We start from the raw sequence: 23670 nt of genomic DNA, 5'->3' as shown, positions 1-23670 counted from the left end.
ATCACTCTTGTGTTGAATTTCTTCTTCTTCTTCTTGGCGGTTGGCAAACCAGCTTTTGTGTTGAATTTTAACGCATTAACAGTTTAAAAATAGTGACGCTAAAGCAGGCTCTTTTTGACCCTATGAATCACCCATATTTATTTTTTGCTACATCAAATATTATTTGTAGCGCCTCCCGTCCAATAATCGCAAAAGGCTTTGTGCTCTGTTACTTCTGATAAGAACAAAAGTTTCCGTTTTCAAATTCTGTCCATATTATCATGAAATTCAAACAATAAATGGCGTTTTGACGCTCTTAAATATGACGTCAGATCGCTGTAATGCCTCAGTTCAGGCGGCAGCGTGGAGCGCAGGTCTTTTCTTACTCTTCAATACAAGTTATATCTCGAAAAACATGCATGAATATCAAAGGTATGTTGAAAGATATAGCCTAGTACAACTTGCCAGAATGTATCACGTCTCATGTAATCACTTTATTTGTGCTTCAACCGCAGAAAGACGTCAATAAAACAGCTTGTGAACAATGTCACATCATGTCAAATTTACCTCAGGAATGTTTTCCAATGTTCACAGGTCCTTAGCTATCTATCTATATATATATATATATATATATATATATATATATATATATATATATAAAAATAAAACTAGACAGAAGCTTATTTACTGTTATTTACTTATTTACTTATTATGTTTGTGTAAATTTGCCATGAAGAAAGTGCTTATGAAAACTACCTTATATGATACTAAGTTCTATACAAACATTTCAGTTTTTATTTGAGTGTAATTTTTATATCTGAAAATAAACAGCAGCTGAATATAAAACTTCTGGTGTTAATTGTAACCTCTAATATTGTAGTGTACCAAATGAGAGGGTTCCGTGTATAGTTTGCAACATTATTTGGGAGAGATTTTTTTTCCTTAAGAAAAACCAAACTATCGGTTTCGGCATCGGCCGATGTCATTCTGAATAATCGGCTATCGGTATCGGCAGAGAGATTTAGTATCGGTGCACCTCTAATATATATATATATATATATATATATATATATATATATATAATATTACACACACAAATTTTTTTTTTATATCTTTATGTAGACTTTCCATAGGCGTAATGGTTTTTATACTGTGCAAACTGTATATTCTATCCCCCTACACTAACCCTAACCCTAACCCATGACAGAAAACTTTCTGTATTTTTATATTTTCAAAAAACATCACTTTGTATGATTTATAAGCTGTTTTTCTCATGAGGCCCAACCAAATGGCCCCGCAATGTCAATTTTCACTTTTTTACTATCTACGTGTTCAGTACTACTCCTTACAGTCATCCAAGTATTGTCTGCATGTCTCTTAACCTGCTAAATCCAAAGTCATTGCTTCCCTCTAGGTTCACAAAAGGGTTTCCAAGGCTTAATGAGAGTCAATGTTGGCTGTGGTTTTTTGGAACCGTTCTTCTGCTGTCTGTCGCCTGTGGCGCCTGGTCCTGCTGTCAGTTGAGGGGCTGTCGATACACAGCTGCCCTGCATACAGACACCTCTGCAGGGTTATTTATAGTTCTCCAGGGCCCTTGCCCTGTCACTGACTGATGCCTCCCAGCCTCCTGGCCCTCTGCGCGTCTTGCTTATCGAGTTTGGTTGAAGGTTATTTCTCGCAAACTGGCACACATGGACCATGAGCTGCACTCTGCTTTCAGTGTTTTTTCCCCCTCCTTGTCTCTCTCTTTTTTTTTTTTCTTTTTTTCTGGTCCCTTGCTTTTTTCCAAGTCTCCTCACTTGCACTTTGGTAAGGGCAAAATGTGAAGCATACACTGAAATGCAAAGAGTATGCTAATGAAAGATGTGCTATTTAATGTGTCTGAGATGGCAAAGATATGGATTTGTGAGCTGATAACATTTGAATTAATGCATTTGTCAGAGGCTTTTATCCAAAGTGACAGCGCCAGAGCAATCAGAGTATACACTGCTACTTTGTGTGTTCCCTGAGTATCAAACCCATGACCTTGGTGTTGCTAGTACCTTGCTTTACCAATCAAGTTACGGTCCCCGTATAATAGAGCTTTAAAGGGTGCCGGGCAGAAAAGGGTGCCGGGCAGAAAAGGCTTTGGTATACATTGTGCGTTCCATTATATGATATATCATCCATCCATCCATTCATCCAAGACCATATTCTCCCATGAATGTATGTTTAGGTCAGTAGCTGTCTGTGGGGACATCGGGATACATTATCAAACATAAATTGGTTTGCATGCAGCGCTACAGTGTGCAAGCTGTCTTTAGCCTTTAAACTCTTAATGAATCAGACAAGCCTGGCAGACTAATTACAATAATCCCTCCAATTACTGTGGGCTCCCCGGCCACCTCTCAAGACTAAAGGGACAACAGACTGTAATGTAGCCAGAGGGCCTGGAGCTGGAAGACTCATATTATCAAGAGAGGAACGGGGACATTACACAACCACTCCTCTTCCATCTGCTCATCGACTGATAGCAGCTCTTCCTCTCCTCAGCATCCCAAAAATGATGATAAAGTCATGCTACATCAAATAGTCATAGCATTTTCAACAGGGGGCCAGTACCAGTAACAGCAGAAGAGTTGTGGCAGGGTGTGGCAGATTAGAGTATGAAGTATTATTTTGGGGAAATTTTAGTGGGAAACTGTTGTCAGCTGTTATTATTAATTATCACTTTTCGGACCATTAGTCAACAAATCCTCGGTAAACACCACAGGTGTTATGATAGCAACAGGTATGAAGGTTAATATTTAATTTAACCGAGCTGACGTGTTGCTAAAACCCAGCTCACTCACAGATAATTGTTTCAAGTCGGATCAAGTTATTTTGAAAAATCAAGTTCAAAGTTGGACCAATGCATTATCCAATTTCCAAACCACCACCAGAATACCTGTGGCATAGAGTCTAAACATGATGGAAAGAAATTGAACTGTCATGCATGCATGCATGCATTCATTTGAACTTTAACAGCAGAATTGACGTTGCATCTTTTGCAGCATCTTGCACTTAGAGTTCTAAAGACGCAGCGCTCAAGCTAAAAGAAGTTCAGCTTTTAAAAAACGTGCCTTGTTTTTTCTCATTCCACTGCCTGAGTCTCATGTTTTTCAATGCAAAAACACATGCAGTGTGAATGGCCGCTTTGACCTATCAAATTTCATTTTTATTTTTGTACTGTTGATTGTAGAGGACGCACTGCCTCTATTGTGTACTCCGAAAAAATACCCCTGAAGCATTGGTGGTAATAGGAATGAATTTGCATTCATAATGTTCCAGGACAGCTTAATCCAAAAACAAATGTACACCAGTCTTGAGCTCTCAGAAGAGCTGGTTGGCATTCATTGAAGGCTTTTGGTTGTTTTTTTTTTATGGTGAAGCTATGTTATTTCTTTTTTTTTATGGACAAGAGGGGAAAAATTCCATACTTTATAGTCACGCTGTGCCTTTAATTATAATGTACAACACTGATGCAAAAAATGGGGGTCGAATATGTTCTGAACTAAATGAAATAGCCCCGCTTGCTTCCATATCCCAACGCCCACACACTCTCTTGTTAAAAAGATGTGATTCATGTATGCAAACCTGAGTTGGGACTCTCTAACTCTTGACCCTCATTCAGAAATGGCTCTCATACAGCCTTTCAGCAAACCCAGACGCAAAATTATAGTCCACTTCAAATTACCCATTACCTGACAGAACTTAAGGCCACAGAAGCTGCTCAGTCTCTGCATCTTGTTCTTTTTTATATGTTTTAGGGCTTTCAATTCAATGCATTATTTAGTACAGTTAATTACATAAAAATATCATGCAAAAAAATTAATGCATTTAATCATGCCCCTTAACCCATATGTAAATTTTGTACTAAGGAATTTTCCAACCATCAAGGTTGAAGTACCACTTAGCTCTGCTAAAAATGTATTTTTTTAATATTTTTTTTTTTACTAACTCATTTTATGAATATTTTTTAATATTAGATTAATAAAATTATATTCATGTTATATAAATTTACTCTCTCTCTCTCTCTCTCTATATATATATATATATATATATATATATATAATATATATTGTCTTTATTCTGTGAAACATAAAAGATGACATTTTGAGATGTCTGTTTTTGTTTTTTTTTTGGTCCATACATTTAAAGTTAATGGTAACCAAAACTGTTTGTTTACCAACATTTTTAAAAAATACACTGATCAGCCACAACTTTAAAACCACTGACAGGTAAAGTAACAATTATATCTTTACGATGGCACCTGGAATATATATTAGTCAGCAATTTCATGTTTTGGAAGCAAGAAAAACAGGTAAGCGAAAAGATCTGAGTGACTGTTGGCGCTTTTCCCACTGTGTGGTAAGGTTCGGTACGGCTCGGTACAGCTCACTTTTTGGTGCTTTTCCACTGCTTGGGACGGCTCGGTATGGAACGGTACGGCTCACTTAAATAGTACCAGCTTGGTTGAGGTTCCAAGCATGCCGTACCGATACTAATTGTGATGTGTAAACACTGCAGATCACTGATTGGTCAGAGAGAATCGTCACTACCAGCATCATTGGATTTGAAACACGAGACACCAAACCCGCAGTATAATTTGTTCACTAAACGACTTTGCTTTAAATGACAGTCGCATGCAACTTAAAAAAAGAAATGGCTGTATCGTGTTTAGTAGACGAGGTGCAGACTCGTTGGTAGACGAGGAGTGGATCCACGGCAGTAGAGGCAGCATAACCAAAGTCCCTTTAAGACAAGTAACTTCACTCAGCGGCCATCTTTGAAATGCCTCTCGGGCATTCAAGTGCAGCTCCTATCTCTTTGAATGGGGAAACATCAAATACTATAAAGCTTCATATTTGAAATCACCAATGAAATCTGAAAACAACTGTCTCATAAATTTTGTTTCTAAACGTTCAAATCATGACAAAAAACAGCATTTTTCAGGCTGGATCAAGCTAATGCGTATGCGTAGTCCTAAATGCGCATCTCTTGTGCTTCATTTCAGAGGTACGTGTCTGACTGTTTCTATAGAAACCGGAGCTTCTAACGGCCGCTACAGTGACGCGATGACTTTACCAATCGGCGATTGGCTCTTATTTAGAAGGCGGGACGTATTCCACCATATTGCGTGTTGCACTTTCTCCCATTCAAAACAATACGAGTGACGCATCTTGTGTTATTCTATAGACTTTGGCATAACTATACGATCAGTCTATAATCCCACCCACTTTGAAGCGGTACTAAACTGCAGTGGAAAAGCAAACTGAAAGGAAAGGGAGCCGAGCCGAGCCGTGCCGTACCAAGCCGAGCTGAATCGAGTATTACCACGCAGAGGAAAAGCACCATTTGACAAGGGCTAAATAGTGATGACTGGACAGCTGGGTCAGAGCATCTCCAAAATGGCAAGTCTTGTGGGGTGTTCCTGGTATGCAGTGGTTAGTATCTACCAAAAATGGGGCAAGGAAGGACAACCAGGGAACTAGTCAGGGTCATGGGTGCCCAAGGCTCATTGATGCACGTGGGGAGCCAAGGCTAGCTGTCTTGTCTGATCACACAGAAGAGCCACTGTAGCTCATATTGCTGAAAAACTTAATGCTGTCCATGATAGAAAGATGTCAGGACACACAGTACATCACACTCTGCTGCGTATGGGGCTACATAGCTGCAGTCTGGGTACAGAGTACCCATGACCCCTGTTCACTGCCGAAAGTGCCTACAATAGGCACATGAGCATAAGAAGTGGTCCATGGAGCAATGAAAGAAGGTTGCCTGGTCTGATGAATCAAGTTTTCGTTTAGATCAGATGGATGGCTGAGTGTGTGTCATGGGGATGTTACTTTGACATTTACCTCTTACAGTACCTACAGACCACCTACACCCCTTGATGGCCCCTTAATATCTTGGTGCCATATACCACAGGACACATTCAGAGGTCTTGTGGAGTCCATGCCTCGAAGCATCAGAGCATTTTTTGCAGCACGAAGGGGACCTACATGATATTAGGCAGGTGGATTTAATGTTGTGGCTAATCAGTTTATATTATTTAGTGTTTAGCAGAAGAAAATGTCATACAGTTTTGGAGCAACATGAGGGTAATGCTGATGGAATTTTATTTTTTTGGATGAACTATGCCCTTAACTACTTTAACTACTTTTTTTTTTTGGTTGAATTTATGCTTCAATGTTTCCAGAAACTGACTTCTTGATATATAATTAGGAAGTGACAGCGGGTAATACGCTGCACAAAGGAAAGCCACTTTGCCAAAAGGTTATGATTCTGGTTAATAGTTAAAAAAAAGAAAGAACATGAGATGTAATACCATAAAGTTCACAGACGTCCTTTAAGATGTGAAGACTTATTCAATTGCAGTTGTTCAGCTCTGTTAAACTACACAGCCTTTTGTCACACTGTCACCGGCGCTTCAATTGTTGTCTAGGAAACGGCATTAACGCTAGCCGCTGTTGAATTACCACGCATTTAAATGTCCAGCCAGTTTGTGTAGGAGAGAATGAGTTTAGAGGAGCGGATAAGGATGCAAGCCGACAAAAGGAAATTGCCTGAAGTGAAGGGCGTAATTTCTCGTCTTCATCAGTAGGCATGAAATGCAAGGATAGTGTGATTTACAGGGGAAATATTTGATAAGTTGTCATGGAAACTCTCAGTCTGCTGTCCACTAAAGTTGTTGTGTTTTTTTTTTCCATGTGAAAAATCCCCTCAACACATATATATACACACACACCCACGCAGCACTTCCATGTGGCACTTTCCCAACGTGTAAACAGCTCTCCTTCCAGAATGTGCCTCCTTCAAAGCCTGCATAAATGAAAAAGAAAAAAGCTTATGCAAGGTGTCTGCACTTGGACCTTTCCTTTCCACTTTGCTCCCAGTTATTTATCTGCATACTTGTCAAGCTCTCTGTGTTAACAGCCCTTTGCAGTGATGATGAGAGCTTGATGGTTGGTCGATTGATTGATTGATTTGCTCTTTGTGGTTTTGAGATAGACTCTTGGACCATTTTCAACTGGTTAATGCATTATGATTCATCATCTGACAAATGACAGTTCAAGTTTCATATCCGTATACGTCATTTGATGTAATTTGTGCACAGTTTTCAAGAATGGAAACTCAATGAAAGCTTATATCTATAGCTTATAATTATAATTATTACTGCTTAAACAAATTTGGAAATAATATTAGTCTTTAAATACTTTAATAAAAAGTCAAAGCCAGGGCAACATTTCTTTTTCTTTTTTTTCTTTTTTATTTCTAAGTTTAATTTTTTCATTTAATATTTATATTTTATTTTATTTCAGCTTTATTTCAATTAACAAACACAATACTTAATAGCTTTAGTTAACACTGCTTGCAATCTGATTCTAAGTGGTCACAGGAGACTCATTTAAAGGGTTAGTTCGCCCAAAAATGAAAATAATGTAATTTATTACTCACCCTCATGTCGTTCCACACCCGTAAGACCTTCGTTCATCATCGGAACACAAATTTAAGATATTTTTGATGAAATCCGATGGCTCAGTGAGGCCTCTATTGCCAGCAATGTCACTGAACCTCTCAAGATCCAGAAAGGTACTAAAAACATATTTAAAACAGTTCATGTGGGTACAGTGGTTCAACCTTAATGTTATGAAGCGACGAGAATACTATTTGTGCGCCAAAAAAACAAAATAATGACTTTTCAACAATATCTAGTGATGGCCGATTTGACAACACTGCTTCGAAGCTTTGCAAATCTTTTATTTGGAATCAGTGGTTCGGAGCGTGATATCAGTAAACAAGGCTTCATTACGTCAGTGTTTCGAAATTTCGATATTTCATGTGACTGGCAATTTGATATGCGATCCGAACCACTGATTTGAAACAAAAGGTTCTTGATGGTTCTACAGATTATCTTATCAAATTTTTCTGTGGTGTGAGGTGTGTTAAGAGTGATTGAGTCTGCTCGGAAGAATGTCAGGGCCGCACCAATCCCAAAACGTAAATATTCAGCATGTCTGTTGTATAGGGGGAACTCAGAGGACAAACGCACAAGCACTTTGTAGATTGTCAAATGGAGCAAAACTATACATAAATAAGAAAGCGAGCTGACAGAAGCATAACACGACTTCATCCAAACCTAAGTCTTTTTTTCCATGAATTTTCTGTAAAAAGGAGTCCAGACGCTATTATCGTAATTTCTTCTTGCCCATCTTCCACCATGTTTGTTTACTCTAAACTCACATTTGAGCACGAGAGATTTTGTGAGATTTCCTATGTTCACAGTCGGGGAATCTGGTTGTTTGTGAATGGAATCTGGGTAACACTTCAGTTTGGGGAACAATTATCACTTTTAACTAGTTGCTTATTAGCCTGCTTATTGTCTGTTTATTAGCACATATTAATGCCTTATTCTGCATGACCATATTGTACATCCCTTGCACTGTGCACGTTTGTGATGATGTAACAGGAACACAATTGCAAAGGGGTTCGATAGAATGTGAGTGTGAAACCAGACCAATGCTGCGGAGGGCGCCTGGAACAAACACACTTGGATTCGGACTGTGGCAAACATGCCCAGTGTGAAAACCCCCTAAGATTTGTCCAGCACATAAACAGGAAAGACTTTTCATAAACCTGTATTGAGGTCTATTAAGGACATTATCATAATGTTGCCACATATTAGGAAACTGTGATATCTTGCCATTAAGTCATGAAAACTAATTCTTTAATATTGTTCATAACATTTATTTTTATGAGGAATTCCTCTGTATCCGAGAGCGCACAAAATGCAAACACCTGTAGTAGGAAAAACCCATCAAGACTTTAGTTGTTACATTCATATTCACCTCACTGTATTGAGATTCTACTCAAGCATTTCAAGTACGTCTGTCTCTGTTGGACACTGAAGGAGATCATGCTGGTTGAGCTTGAGCCGAATACTTTGAGAAACAGCAGAAGACATTTTGTTAAATGAATTCCCACAGCCTGTAAAATAGAGTTTGGAAATTGCTGTAAAATGACACTACAGGGGATCAGGAAGCATGAACGGTCAAGGCACTGGAAAAGATTCCTTTTTCTTAGAGGAACTAAATAATGGCAGAATATTTAGGTACTGACTTAATGTGTTGCTTCAGGGACGGCAGGAAATGTTGTGTTGATGCATTCAAAACTGAAACAAAATCTATATGGCACAAAACAAGTGTCATTATCAGACGTTGTGTTAACACATATACTCCTCATGGATTTCTTTTCCCTTTTTGTGTTTGTGCATGTGTCTGCATTCATGCATGTTTACGAAAAACAATAAAATCAGCGTCACTGAAAAAGCCTTTTTGTTAAGTGACTCCAGCCACAGGTAATCAGGTTTATGGTTTCCTAGCAACAATGCCCTTTCAGATCCCCTCCAGAACAAACCTGATCGAGCTTTCATGTCCACTTTGAATTGAACATAGACCACTGTAGGATTTCATTTTAATTGCTTGATTGTCTCATTTGTTTTATATAACCTGAAATATTGTGCGTTTGTAATGTCAAAATGTATTTTGAAGTACGTGTGTGTGTTGCTCATTTCTTGCAACATCTTTTTTTGTATGTTCCCTCCAGGGTAAGATGGTGAAAGGCATGGGAGGGGCTATGGATCTAGTGGCCAGTGCTGGAACTAAAGTGGTTGTTACAATGGAGCACTCTGCTAAGGTAGGTGTAATCATATGAGACTGCGTTATATTGGCTTTCTATATTGCATATGAATTTGTTAACAGTTTGTAAATAAACAAGAATTTGATATAGCATAACTTATATTTCAGACACAATGCCTATTGTGTTTCATTGTGCTCTGCTAATGAAATTAGTTCCAAAAGAAGCCAAATAATCATGCTTTGCATGTCACAGAGCAACTGAAAGCCGATCTGGAATGTCGCTAATGAAGACAAGCGGAATGACAAACAATAAAGTGTTCCGGTGCTGTTATAAGCAGGGGTTCAATTTGCCCGGAATGATCCAGAGTGACATTCCGGGACCTTGGAATGGAATTTATTTTCTTTCTTATTCAATGTTGATGCAGTACATACATTCCATCTCCATTTAGTGACCGTACTTCTTCAAAAAAAAAAATAATTACAAAAATTCATTACATATTTATGCTTTCCTCTTAGCAGTAGCAAATTTAAAATATATATATAATGCAGCTAAAAGTGTGCTGTTTCCAATATATGTACTTCCCTTCAAATGTTTTTTTTTTTTTTTTTTGCTGTTATTTTGAAAGAAATTAATACTTTTATTTAGCAAAGATGAATTTAATTGATCAGAAGTGTCAGTAAAGACTTTCAGATTGTTAAAATACTCATATTTCAAATAAATGTTTTTTTTTTTTTTTAACTTTCATCAAAGTATCATTAAAAAAAGTGTATCACAGTTTCCAAAAAAAAATTGAGCTGCACAACTGGTCAACATTGATAATAATAAGAAATGTTTCTTGAGCAGCAAATCAGCATATGATAATGAAGAATGGAGTAATGATGTTAAAAATTCAGCTTTGCAATCACAGAAATAAAATATAGCTGCAAGCAGCGATAACGGGCCCAAGCCCGGTGGCACCACCACGCCGGTGGCTTCAGGGAAACTTTGCATTGTGGGCAATAGGCATTTAAAACAGGGAAAACATAAAAGAACTATGTCAAAGTCATTTGAATTCAGCACATTTACTGCAGAAGTTGGTGTCACTTTGACCACGAATCGCAACAGCCACATCTATGAGATCATTTAAATTTAGATTATTTTATGTCATAGGATGTAATAGGTCAATTTCAAATGAGTGTAGAATGCCGTCCGAATGCTGATGTTGTATTATCCTAACACTTCTGCATGTGTTTTTTGACCTACCTGAGCTATCGTTTGTGCACCAATCTTATGCACCAAAAGCATGCTTTCATTTAATTTCAATATGGGTGGTATCCGATGAAAAAAGTAATTATAAAATTAATAAATGGAGCCAAATCACAGAAACTGCAAAGATGATTTTAATATTGGTGTCAGGTATGAGTGAAATACATATCTAGTTTTTTCTGCTCACTTAAGGAAGATTTATTATAAACAGCCACTTTTATAAAATAATGTGAAATTCACTCTTTTTAATACATTTGAATTTTATTAATAAATAATTCATTTAAAGACATAAACACAGCACATGACCTTGTGTAATATCCATGTCTAGAAAACACACACTCCCTTCTCTATAAAAACACACAGATGTTACCCATGTTTGAATCAGTACATGAAATCACAGATGTTGGGTGATAAGAATTGTAACTCAGTTGTCATTTAGAAAACTAGTCCTGTCCAAATAGTGATATAGTGTCATGGTTCAATTTCAAATGAGTGTGAAGTTATCATTTGTAGTTCAAATTTTTTATAAGTACATCAGTATTTATCTTGTGTTTTTTATATTTTAATGAACCTAACTATCAAACTAATTATATAATATTATGTTGTCAGTGGCCAACAAATAAACTGGCATGGCAATGGCAATTTATTTATATAGCACAATTACATACAACCTACATTGTCCAATGTGCTTTACAATAGCTAAAAACACAGAAAACACAAAAAGTTATTAAGCAATAAAACATACACAGAGAATTGTAGAAAAATACCATAAAATAGACTAAAATTAGTGCTTCAGCATTATAATATAACAATAAAATACAATGTAAGGGTGCTTCAACATGTATTATATGCTTTGTCAAACAAATATGTTTTTAACTTAGATTTAACAACAGATAAAGATGAAGCCAGTCTAATCGAAATGGGCATTCCAGAGTCTAGGGCCAACTACAGAAAAAGCACGGTCCCCCCTACATTTTAACCTTGATTTAGGGATAGACAGGAGTCTCTGATTAGATGACCGAAGTGATCTTGTTGGATGGTGCTTAGTCAAAAGGGTGGAAAGGTAAGGTGGAGCCATTCCATTTAGAGATTTACAAACGAGAAGTAAAATTTTAAAATCCACTCTGTAGTGTACTGGGAACCAGTGTAGGGATTTACATTGGGATTAGTGTGAATGACTAATCCCAATGTAAAGAGAGTTGCAGTAATCCAGCCTTGAAGAAATAAAAGCATGGATTACTTTTTTGAAATTTTTAAAAGAAGGAAATGACTTTACTTTTGATAAAAGTTGGAGCTGGAAAAAGCAGGATTTCACAACTGAATTTATCTGCCTATCGAATTTCAGAGATTCGTCAAACCATAACACCCAAATTTCTCACCAAGGGCTTCACACAAGAGGACAAACCACCAAAATTTAATTTAGGAGTAATAGAGGAATCAGAGGGTCCAAAAATGATCATTTCTGTTTTCCGAAAGTTTGAAGACAGCCAGGCCTTTACATCAGTCAAACAGGTCATGAGAGTATTCAAACAATAAGAATTACGTTTTAAGTGCAGATAAATTTGTGTGTCATCAGCGTAACAATGGAATGACAGCCCATGTTTTCTAAAAATAGAACCAAGTGGAAGCACATATAAAGAAAAAAGAATGGGGGTCAAAATGGACCCTTGAGGGACCCCACAAGATAACACAGCATTCGTAGAGGTATGTTGTCTGATCTTCACTGAGAAGCTTCTGTTGGTAAAATACGATTTAAACCACTCAAGTGCACTGCCTGTAATGCCTACACACTGTTCCATCCGGGCAATAAGAACAGCATGATCTACTGTATCAAAAGCAGCAGTTAGATCTAAAAGCACAAGAACAGCACAGTCGCCTGAATCACAGGTCATTAGTATGTCATTAAAAACCCTCAACAAAGGAGTCTCTGTGGAGTGATGTTTTCTAAAGCCAGATCGAAAAATTAAAAAAAAAAATTGCATTATCAGCTAGGAAACTTTATAATCGTTGGAGGACTATTTTCTCCAAAATCTTAGTAATAAAAGACAAATTGATAATTGGTCTAAAATTGGCTACATTTAAACGATCTCATGGATGTGGCTGTTGTGGTTTGTGATCATATGGGCACCAACTGGTGTACCTAAATGTGGTATAAATTTAGAAGGACTATGTCAAAGTCATTTGATTACACCATATTTAGGTATGCCCATATGATCACAAACCACAACAGCCACATCCATGAGATCGTTTTAATGTAGATGAATTTCATGTCATAGTATGTCATAGGTCAATTTCAGATGAGTGCAGAATATCATCCTAATCTGCCATGTGTGTTTTTCTCAGACAACCTCTATAAAAATTCCAGAGCAAATTACATACTGTTATTTGCGCAAATTTAACAGTACTCAGAGAAATGTAATCCAGTCTTAATGCGAATGTCTGTGATTGCAGATGTTGTATTATCGTAACACTTCTCTTAGTGTTTTTTGACCTCCCTGAGCTATTGTTTTTGCACCAATCTTATGTACCAAAAGCATGCTTTCATTTAATTTCAGAGAGGGTGAAAAATCCACATTCAAACCAAAATATCTGACTTCCTGTTGGTCAGAGCTAATGACTGTAAATTAGAAAGTTGTCTAGCTTAATGAGAACAATATGTGTACTGAGTTTGTGACCGTAGGTTAAAGGGTTAGTTCACCCAAAAATGAAAATAATGTCATTTATTACTCATCCTCATGTCGTTCCATACCCATAAGACTTTCGTTAATCTTCAGAACGCAAATTAATATATTTTTGTTGAAATCCGATGGCTCAGTGAGGCCTGCATAGCCAGCAATGACATTTTCTTTCTCAAGATCCATTAATGTACTAAAAACATATTTAAATCAGTTCATGTGAGTACAGTGGTTCAATATTAATATTATAAAGCGACAAGAATATTTTTGGTGCGCCAAAAAAAACAAAATAATGACTTGGTGATGGCCAATTTCAAAACACTGAAACCACGGCCCTCACTACGGCCAAACCATTCGAGATATCAAAAATCCGCTCGGGTCCCAGCTTCTGCGGCATCGTAATGGCCGCAGATTCCAATGTGTGTGCCAATTTTCAAGAGTTTTTGAGCATGTTAAGGCCCCCAAAAATCCCCGGATGGTTGAAAAAAAATAATTCTCCTTAGAAAAACAATAGGGCCCTGCGCCTTAGTGGCTTGGGCCCTAATAATAATCCTTAGGGGAACAATAGGGCCTTCGCCCTTTGGGCTTGGGCCCTAATTACATTTTAAAATCTATTATTACAATTAAAAATAACTTTTCTATTTTAATATTTCACAAAATTGTTTTACTGTATTTTGATCAAATAAATGCAGCTTTCAGTCAAGTTTAGAACCTGGGATCCTTCGTGTTGAAGCAAGAATCATACCTCTGGACCGACATATCATACAGTATAGGTATTAGTCATATTTGTATATTTATCCATGTCATGTCATACCTTTCCTAGGTCACCAGAATCACCACTAAATTTGAACGTTTTTCCCACCTCCGAAATCCCAATTTAAACCCTAGTTTTTTAAAAATGTCAGCACTTTTGGAACACTGCTTAGAAAAGTAATATAACTGATGTCTCTTTCCCTTGAGAGGATGGCAAATCAGCTCTTGAAGATTAAAGAAATAAACATTGTGTTTTACAAAGATACAATGTGATATTTGTTGTAATTCCTCTTAGTGGTTTTATTTTAAATGTAGAAGCAAGTGATGATTGCATCAATCAGTTTTAATGAACAGATTCTTATTGAGTCACATTGCATGGCACATATTCCCTGTGAGAAGGGCATCATTATTTCCCGTGAGTGACAGAATCTCTTTTCCCTAAGCAGACAGTTGGAGAGGCGTCAGTATTCTGAGAAGCTTTCAGCTGTGCAGACAGTGGTACGCATACACACAGTGTCAGTGGTGTATGCTAGACGTGTTTGCAACCTTAAAGGATAGTTACGCAAAAATGAACATTCTATCATTTACTCACCCTCATGTTTTTTTTTTCTAATCCTTATGCTCTTTTTTGTATGTTGATTTTGCTTGTAAATAGAACATTTTTGCCATACAGTTCATAGTTAACAGCAAAGAAAACACACACACACACACACACACACATTTTTACACTCATGAAATGCCCTCATATTTCATATTTACGTCATAATACCAGTGTAATACCCATGTCATTATACAAATTTGTGTCCTTATAAATCACAAAAATGCACACACACAAACACAAACACACACACAGACAGACCAAAAAGCTAGGGATGCACAACACATTGGTACCTTATTGGTTATTGCCTGATATTAGAGACTTACAATATTGGATATTTGCATTTTCATTTCCTCTGTTTTTACATTTAGATGATAATCCAGACTCAAAGTTGATCTTTAAACAATAATAATTTAATCTTTAGCAAATCTCAAAATTAATATCCTTTTTTCATACTGCATGTTATACAATGTTGTGATGCCTAAATTCACCTTTAGCATTTAAAATGATTGATTTTATTTTTTTAGTGTTTTATTTTTCCAAGTGCAAATGAATAGCCCTTCTTGTTGGCAGAGGCTATTTACATTAACTCCGCCCACTATTGTTTGATTGAACCAGACAACATTAGAAAAGAAATCCCATTACTAACTGGAGCAGTAGCATGGAGAGTAAGGTGGGTTCCGCTAGCTTTTGATCGACCCAAGTTCGAATCTGCCTTTTTTCGAACTCATTCTTCTCCCTTTTCCCATCGCATATCAGCTTGGAAAGGCATTAATTTTAAATAAAAACAAAGAAAATATTAGAAAAGTGGAAATAAAGTGCTTTACGGGTCTTTAATAGTGGGAATAAAGTGTTTAACGGGTATTTAAAAGTGAGAATGGAGTGTTTAATGTGTATAATAGGGCTAGGGCTTTAGGGACAAGTAATGTCCCAATAAGGCAGCATTCATTTATGATTTTAATAAATATTATCATTGTAGGGAAGTGGGTTTTGGCGGCCCACTCCCTGGATGCGTTATGGTCAAAGGTGGAAAAATAAAAATGATGGCCCAACTCGCAAATGCACTGTGGTGCAAAAGATAATATAAACAATATATAAAACTGTCCAAAACTGTACACAAATAATTAACTCTACCACCGGAAAAAAATATTAAATAAAATAAAGAAGAAAATTGTTTACGGCACCACAATTGCATGCTCATGCATCGGCCTACCGAGAGACAATGAGTGAAGCTTACAAAACTCTTTTATACTGTTGACTCCTCCCCTATTGGAGTCAACTATTTACAAAAAACAGGGGGAGTATGAAAATTTACAGTGTTCAAGTAATAACATCAACTCGCACCTATAATCTACATCAAACATAAATAAACCCAGAAAATGCATACCAACATCATGGTACATTCTTTTAAGACATAAATTAACAAACTCAACATTTCCCACATCACACAACACACAGTACCGTCCATTCCAGGTGGCGCCATTATTGCGGAGACGTGACCGAGCGCTATAAATAGCCTGCAATACCAACGGTCAGCCCAATCCCGCGGTTTTAAAATGCCAGGAGTGTAACGAGGCGCTGGGCATCTATTCCACGCTGATTCACTGAGTGTTCGGCATTTTTTACCGGTTGCTTCGAGTTGAAGAATGTTCAACTTTGGGTAAAACACAGCACTCATCACTGTCACTTTGTACCCAGGCATCCAATCACAGTGGAAGAGGGGCAGGACAAATACAACACTGACCAACCACCACATTCTGCTTGTACAACTGCAACAGATGACAACAACAACCATAATAACAGAACCAAATAATTTAAGACAAGAGCCAGAGCAAATACTTTACATTGTATCGACATTTTTTATATAGAAACAGTACAGAAACAGAAACTATCTGTGAAATGAGATGCTAGTAACACTTCTGAGGATATTCCATATCATAGCAAGCAAAGTGTCTCAACTGAAAAAAAAAAAAAAGAAAAAAACGCTGCGCTGCCGAAGCGCTCTCAGGCGCTCATAGCTAGGCGTTTTCAAATGGCTAAAAACACTTTGGTGGACACACGGCCTAAATGTATCGGTCACAGTTTTAATATTTGTGCATCACTACAAGAAAGCATCAAGAAAGTATCATAAAATTGGCTTACACCATGCTTACACCAGACAAGAGCAGCGCAATGTGAAGCGACAAAAGCAAATAGAAACCATTATAATCAGTGATCCTGTCTACACTGGATGCAACAAATTCCCGACAGTAAACTGACGTACTTAAAGCTCTCGCGCTACTTCTGACACAAAGAACAAATAGATTTGCAATGGTCACTTTGTTGCGTCTGTAGACAGCCTCAAGTTGTTGTGGCACAACAACTGTTGCATCCGATGTAGACACAGTGTTATGCTTTACATTCCAAGTATTTTAAAGCCATACAATAGCTTCTTTAGGTACAGATTTAGTAGTGTATGCAGTGCATTTTGTAATTCCAACTCACTACATCCTGTAAACCAGATGCCTCAAATGAAATCTTCATGCTGTCTGTTACAATAAAACTAGTGGCAGGCGCTAAAAAAATTTCAGACATAGATATTGATGCTTTGCTGTGTCCATCATCAAAACACCCTATTGGACATAAATGACACCGTTGCTCATTAATCTGACAGAGTTCAGTGTTCCCATCTGTGAAATGTGCTTAAATTTGTTCCAGGGTCGTGAATAGTCTTGATTATGACAGTCATGACATAATTCCCTTCACACCACTCAGATCACATTGGTCCAGACAGAGATGGCGTGAAAGACACGAGAGATGGGCATAGAAAGATATAGCTGCTGTTCACATGCTGCCTTTGCTTTGTTCATGCTGGCAGTGGCTGCCCTGGGGGAAGGCTAACAGGGCCAGCTGCCTGCCCCTGGTGGGATGAGCTCTCTGGACATGAGTAGAATTAACCACCATCAGCTATCTAATTATTATCCCCTGATCCAACAGAACATGGAGTCAGCAGGGCCACTGTATCCATTACGGTTGATGATGAACACAGCTAGCTTAGAGTGTTTCTGTACCCATGGGCTAAGTGGATGACAAATTATTTTCAGAATTTAACTGAGAATTCCTTTTTTACTTTTAATTCCTGAATCTAAATTCTAAATTGACCATGCAGAATTGAAATTCAGATTTATAATTAAAATGGAATGTAGTGTAAATAAACTAGCTTTTTTTTTTTTTCTTCAGTAGAAGTCATAAGCATATTATCACAGTATTTTTCTACTATTATACTATTTTTTTACTATTTATAACTATTTTTTTTTTTTTTTGGTTCCTAAAATTATCTAATTGAATGAGTATTCTCTTGTTGAGTATATTTCATATTCATTTATACATTTAGAGAAATATGTTTAATCAAAAAAAGTTCTACATACAGTATAAGGATTAATATACACATTTAGTCATAATTAATGATGCAGTTGCTTTGCTTTTTTTGTTGCAAAACTTGTTAGACTTATGCAGTTTCTCTGTTTTGTGACATCTTATGGATCTTGACAATTCCATTTAATGAACTGTAAAGCAGTGAATTCCTAAATCTTGAATTTTAGCTGACTTTAAAACCCTTAACGCGTTAAAATAATTTAACGCAAATAAATTACTGAAGCATGTGAAATTGTGTCATTAATGTAATTTACATCACACAGTTAGATGATCTTAGAAGTAGGTAGTTTATTACACTGAGCATCTACAATGGCGCAAGCACCTGTAACCCTGGTAGTCAAATTTCAATTTTAACTCTTTAACCTGAACTCTGTCATATTTTGTGATTGTTTCTGAAGAGCGTGAGCCCTCACGCATTGCGCTGTGTGAAATACAGACTAAGCGTCAAAACATCCCACTGCTGTATGGCCAGATGATATGCAAACTACGTTTCTCGGCTGGATAAAGCAAACCAGCGTCTCGCTAGTAAAGATGGATGAGGATTGCAATCAGGGTAAAGACTATTGCGGTGACGTACAGGAGTTGTACAGTAAGCACATGTCCGTTATATTGATGCACAAACAAACCGTGTATGAACAACTCTCGATGTCTTCGTTGTATTTATGCACAGACACATTTCAGTACATTCACGTTGTTTCCACACATATTTCTACTTCCATTCATTCTTTGAAATATAAACATTTAAATCATAGCAGTCATAACTGATTTATTCAAACATGCATTAAATATTGAAGAACATTAAAAATTATAATGAATATGTAATATGGCATATATTTATCAGAATGCTCCTCTCTAGAGTTAGTTTTTCTAGCTGACTAACGAGTTTATGGTCACTGAATATGGTTTTTCTGAGGTAAAGGTGACGTTGCGTGACATTGTTTACAAGCTGTTTTATTGAAGTCTTTCTGTGGTTGAAACACTGATTAAGCGATTACACTTGACATGATATGGATTTCGTTAAGTTGTACTGTATCTTTTAACATACCTTCAGATGTTTATTTCGCACTGTAACTGGTATTAAGCGGAGGAGATGATCGATTCACGTGTATTTCGTGCTAAAGTATCTCTTGAACTGAGCTGCGCTACAGCGATCTGTCACGCCACATTAAACAGCGCCAAAACGGAATTTATTTTTTGAATTTCATAATAAAATGGACATCATTTGAAATCTGAGACTTTGTTTCATATCAAAAGTGACAAAGCACAAAGATTATTGCGATTTATTGGATGGGAGGCATGCTAAATTGTTCTTTTCATTCATCAACTGAAAACAGGATAGACAAATTGATTTTTGGGATTTAAGAATCAATATCGGTTTGTAAAAATGAGAATCAATTAAAATCGAGAAATCAATATTTTTTTTACTCAGCCCTAATATATATATATAAAAAGACATTTTATTTTTTGAATTTATTGTTTTCATGTGTGCTAATGAATCTCCTACATTATATTTTATAGTCTTTGTTTTGTTATTTGATGTTTTTTATAGGGTGGTAAACACAAGATTATGGAGAAGTGCAACCTGCCTCTGACTGGAAAACAGTGTGTGGACCGTATAATCACAGAAAAGGTGGGTTTTGATTTAAGAGTCATTGATTTTACCCTTTTAACATAGTAGACTGCTTCAATTAACAGCCCACACCCGTCTCTTCTGGTAAAGAATAAATGTCATCTATTCAGCATCTTATCACTTCATCAATATACCGAATCAGCCTCGGATTAAACTTCAGTCACCACAGTGAAAAGCTGTGAAAATGGCTTTGCTCTTTTCCCTTAACGCATGTGCAGATACATAAGGGGACATGACGAATTGTTATGACACTGCACATAGGCAGTAGAAAATGGAAATCCAATTATTAAACAAACCCTAATCAAATCTCCTGATCGGAGCGACATTACATATCGACTATTTTTTCAAATGCAGAGCTCTTTAATGTGAATGTTACTTAATAATATTATTAGCCTTGCCACATGGCCAGGGTTCGGAGAGCTGAGAGTCCCAGATGGATTGTGGAGGCTAAGGATTTGTTGTCCTCTCATTAAAAGAGCCTTAGGAGATGGTTCAGGTGCTCTTGACTGATGCAGCTGTTCATAGGCTATCTCAGCTGCTCAGAGCTGTTGGTTTTTATGAACTGCTGTTGGCACTTGTTGAGCTGGCCTCTTGTCTCACCAGCGGTATCACTGGACTGTAGAACAGCAGTCTTACCTGCCTTCCTGCTTACCTTTTAGTAATCTCTCTCCCCCACTTCCTCTTTATATGCTTTGCCAGCGTTTGCTTTTGTAACAATCACACAACGTGGTTTCCAATGAAAGGATTCTGTCAACATTTAGAAAGGTTAGACCTCTCCAGCTACACTGCCACCACCTTCTATTCAGCCTGTGTTTGTCATGCCACCCTGCTGTTCAACACAGCCCCCTGTCTGTCAGCCTAACAAGCTGAGCTTTAGCTCTGGTTGTAAGAAGAACCGCTCGGCTATTTAACCTTCATGTTCTGCGAGACCCCAAGGCCATTTTAATAGCTCAAGAAACATGTTTAACATTGAAGTATCTGCTTGATACTTGGTGGCTTTTTCTAGTCTTATGAGAACTGATTACAAAGAACTGATTATAATTTCAACTTGATAACATTCTTCAAATAACAAATTGTTATATTTTGTCTGTTTTTGGTCACAGATATTAAAGATTAATTTGCACGTTAAAGGTGACCTATTATGAACCTTTTTGCATTGGTCTCTGGTGTCCCCAGAATGCATCTGTGAAGTTTCAGCTCAAAATGCCCCATGGATTTTTTACTATACCATGTTTTAACTGCCTATTTTTAGGTGGGAGAAAAAATGCACTGATTTGGTGTGTGCACCATTAAATGCAAATAAGCTTGTGCTCCCTGCCCCCAAGCTCACGATTCCAATACACTGAGGTATAAACAATACAGGAGAAGCTCACACAGCAAATAAACTCTCAAAATGGATCATTACAAACTGTTTGTGATGCAGAATATCAGATCACATAGGTATGGCATGTATTTTGTGGATGTTTGCTAGCGTTCGATTCTGAATGAGTTTGATAGCGTGCTGCATGGCTAATGTGGCTAAAGCTACACACTGTTGGAGAGACTCCATAAGAATGAAGATGCGTTTATGAATTATATAGACTGCAAGCGTTTTCGGGTTATAAATTAAAATAATGACATGGCTCTGGTTTCCGTGAATACAGTAAGAAACAATGGTAACTTTAGCCACATTTAACAGTACATTAGCAACGTGCTAACGAAACACATTCAGAAAGACAATTTGCAAACATCACGAAATAGACAAAATTGGATCATGAACAGTTGGTATCGATCAGTCTTTGATGATGTTTTACTGACCCTCGTGTGCAAAGCAGTCTGGTGTAAAATGACTTGCACATGCTGGTATATGAATTTATTTGGACATTATCTGAGCGGCTCTTTTTTTTTTTTTTGCTTGCAGATAAAGGCTTACCAAAACAAAGTTACTGGGTTGTCCTTTTTCACATTTTCTGGGTTGGTAGATGCACTGGGGACCCGATTATAGCACAACACGGAAAAAGTCAGATTTTCATGATGTCCCCTTTAACATTTTCTGATGGATATACACAATATAGTTGTTTATTTTGGTAATCAACTTCATTTAGTAATTCACACCCAGTTGTTGGTTATTTTTTGTTGAATTACACTATCGTTCAAAAAACATTTATGTTTATGAAAAAATGTCTCATGCTCAACAAGGCTGCATTTATTTGATAAAAAAAAAATAGAAAAAAATTAAAAAACCCCAAATAGAAACATTATTGTTCTGAATAAATACTTTTCTGAATAATAGTAATAATACATTTTTTTTTTTTAAAATCATGCTTTCTTTAATACAATGACCTAACCTAATACAGCTTTTATTAATGAAGTTGATGTTAATTTATAATATATACTATTGTTCATTGTTAATTAACATATATTCACAATACATTAACTAATGTTCATTTATACAGCTTGTTAAAAGTATATGCAGAAACTAACATTAAGATAAATGCTATAAATGTAATGTTTATTTTTAGTTAATTAACATGAATTATGAATTATACATTTTGAAAATACTGTTGACCCCAAACATAAAGATTGTAAAGTTACTCTCAAAAGAACATGAGGGTTAAGCTGTCTTTTTGAACCTCCCACAAAAGTATTACAAAGAAAGAGCAACTGTTTGAGCCAATGATTGAAACTTAACCTGTGATTCATATGTTAGTTATTGGACTTATTTTTATCATAAGATGCTTAGATTTTTATTATAAGTTGTTTTTCTTCTCATAGAAATTTATAATACAGGGCAAACATTGTTTCCTGGAATGCATATGAATCTAAAAGTAGTTTTCTGAGCCAATTTGCCACTTGTCATCTCAGCAGCACGCATATCTCCAGCGATGGAAGTTTTTATATAAACATTGCTGGCAAGCTGTGATGTGATTACACCATCCATCTTGCCATTTTTGACTGTTCAATTCGCCTTCCCCTGATTGTTGAAAAAAAATAAATAAACAAGCATGCAGCACAATATCTCTGAGGAGAGAAACATTTTTTTTGGACTGTCAGAGTTTACAGCTGGGACTCTTGCAGGTAGATTAATCCTATCGCCTGCATTGTTACACACCCAAGCAAATCCTCCAGCAATTAGAGTCTCTCATTCAAATGGAAGAGAGGATACAGAGACAGCAGGCTCAAGGCGAAACGACAGCAAGTGTGCTGCCCATGGCAGGTTGTGCTCCACAGGTATTGGGTGTAATGAGACTACAGGAACATTAGATCAGGGTCACATTGAACATTAAAAACAGACTGCTGGTTTCATGCAAACATACATGATTTGGTTCAGTAATAGCCTTTAGCATGTGCAATGCATGCCCTTGACCTCTCGCAACTCATTGTGACCCAGACAAATGTGTTTTTATGTCTCTTTAAACACCGTGAATTAAGTATTGCATTATTATAACAATAATAAGTTTTAAATGTTGTTATTATATTATTGATGTCCTCACCTGTTTTGAGCCCATTAACAGTGTTTTAGTACCTATTACTGAGGTGGTGTTTTTATCACTGAAAGCTGAATTAAATAGAGAACACAATAAAAGCAATTAAAAAAAAAAAAAAAAAAAACGGTTAGAAATATTCTTCATTTAGTCAAGAGCTGATTTTAAAGTACACCATCTAAATTAGAGCAGAATTATTATTAAAAATAATATATATGTGTGTGTGTATTTAATATGACACTTTTGCTTTAA

General features: G+C 36.7%; 1 protein-coding gene across 1 annotated transcript in view; it reads left to right on the top strand.

Annotated features, from left to right (window-relative positions):
• The window catches only part of oxct1a (3-oxoacid CoA transferase 1a), a 53269-nt gene that overhangs the window by 28348 nt on the left and 1251 nt on the right, over positions 1–23670 (top strand). The window contains exons 14-15 of the mRNA XM_051903963.1: positions 9607–9696; positions 19874–19954. Of these exons, the coding sequence (XP_051759923.1) occupies positions 9607–9696; positions 19874–19954 (171 nt within the window). The remainder of the gene's footprint in view (positions 1–9606; positions 9697–19873; positions 19955–23670) is intronic.

This window comes from Ctenopharyngodon idella, chromosome 8, assembly GCF_019924925.1.
Source record: "Ctenopharyngodon idella isolate HZGC_01 chromosome 8, HZGC01, whole genome shotgun sequence".
In the NCBI taxonomy this organism is placed as follows: Eukaryota; Metazoa; Chordata; class Actinopteri; order Cypriniformes; family Xenocyprididae; genus Ctenopharyngodon; species Ctenopharyngodon idella.
Note: the sequence above shows the minus strand (reverse complement) of the source record. Positions and strands in the feature narration are given on the sequence as shown.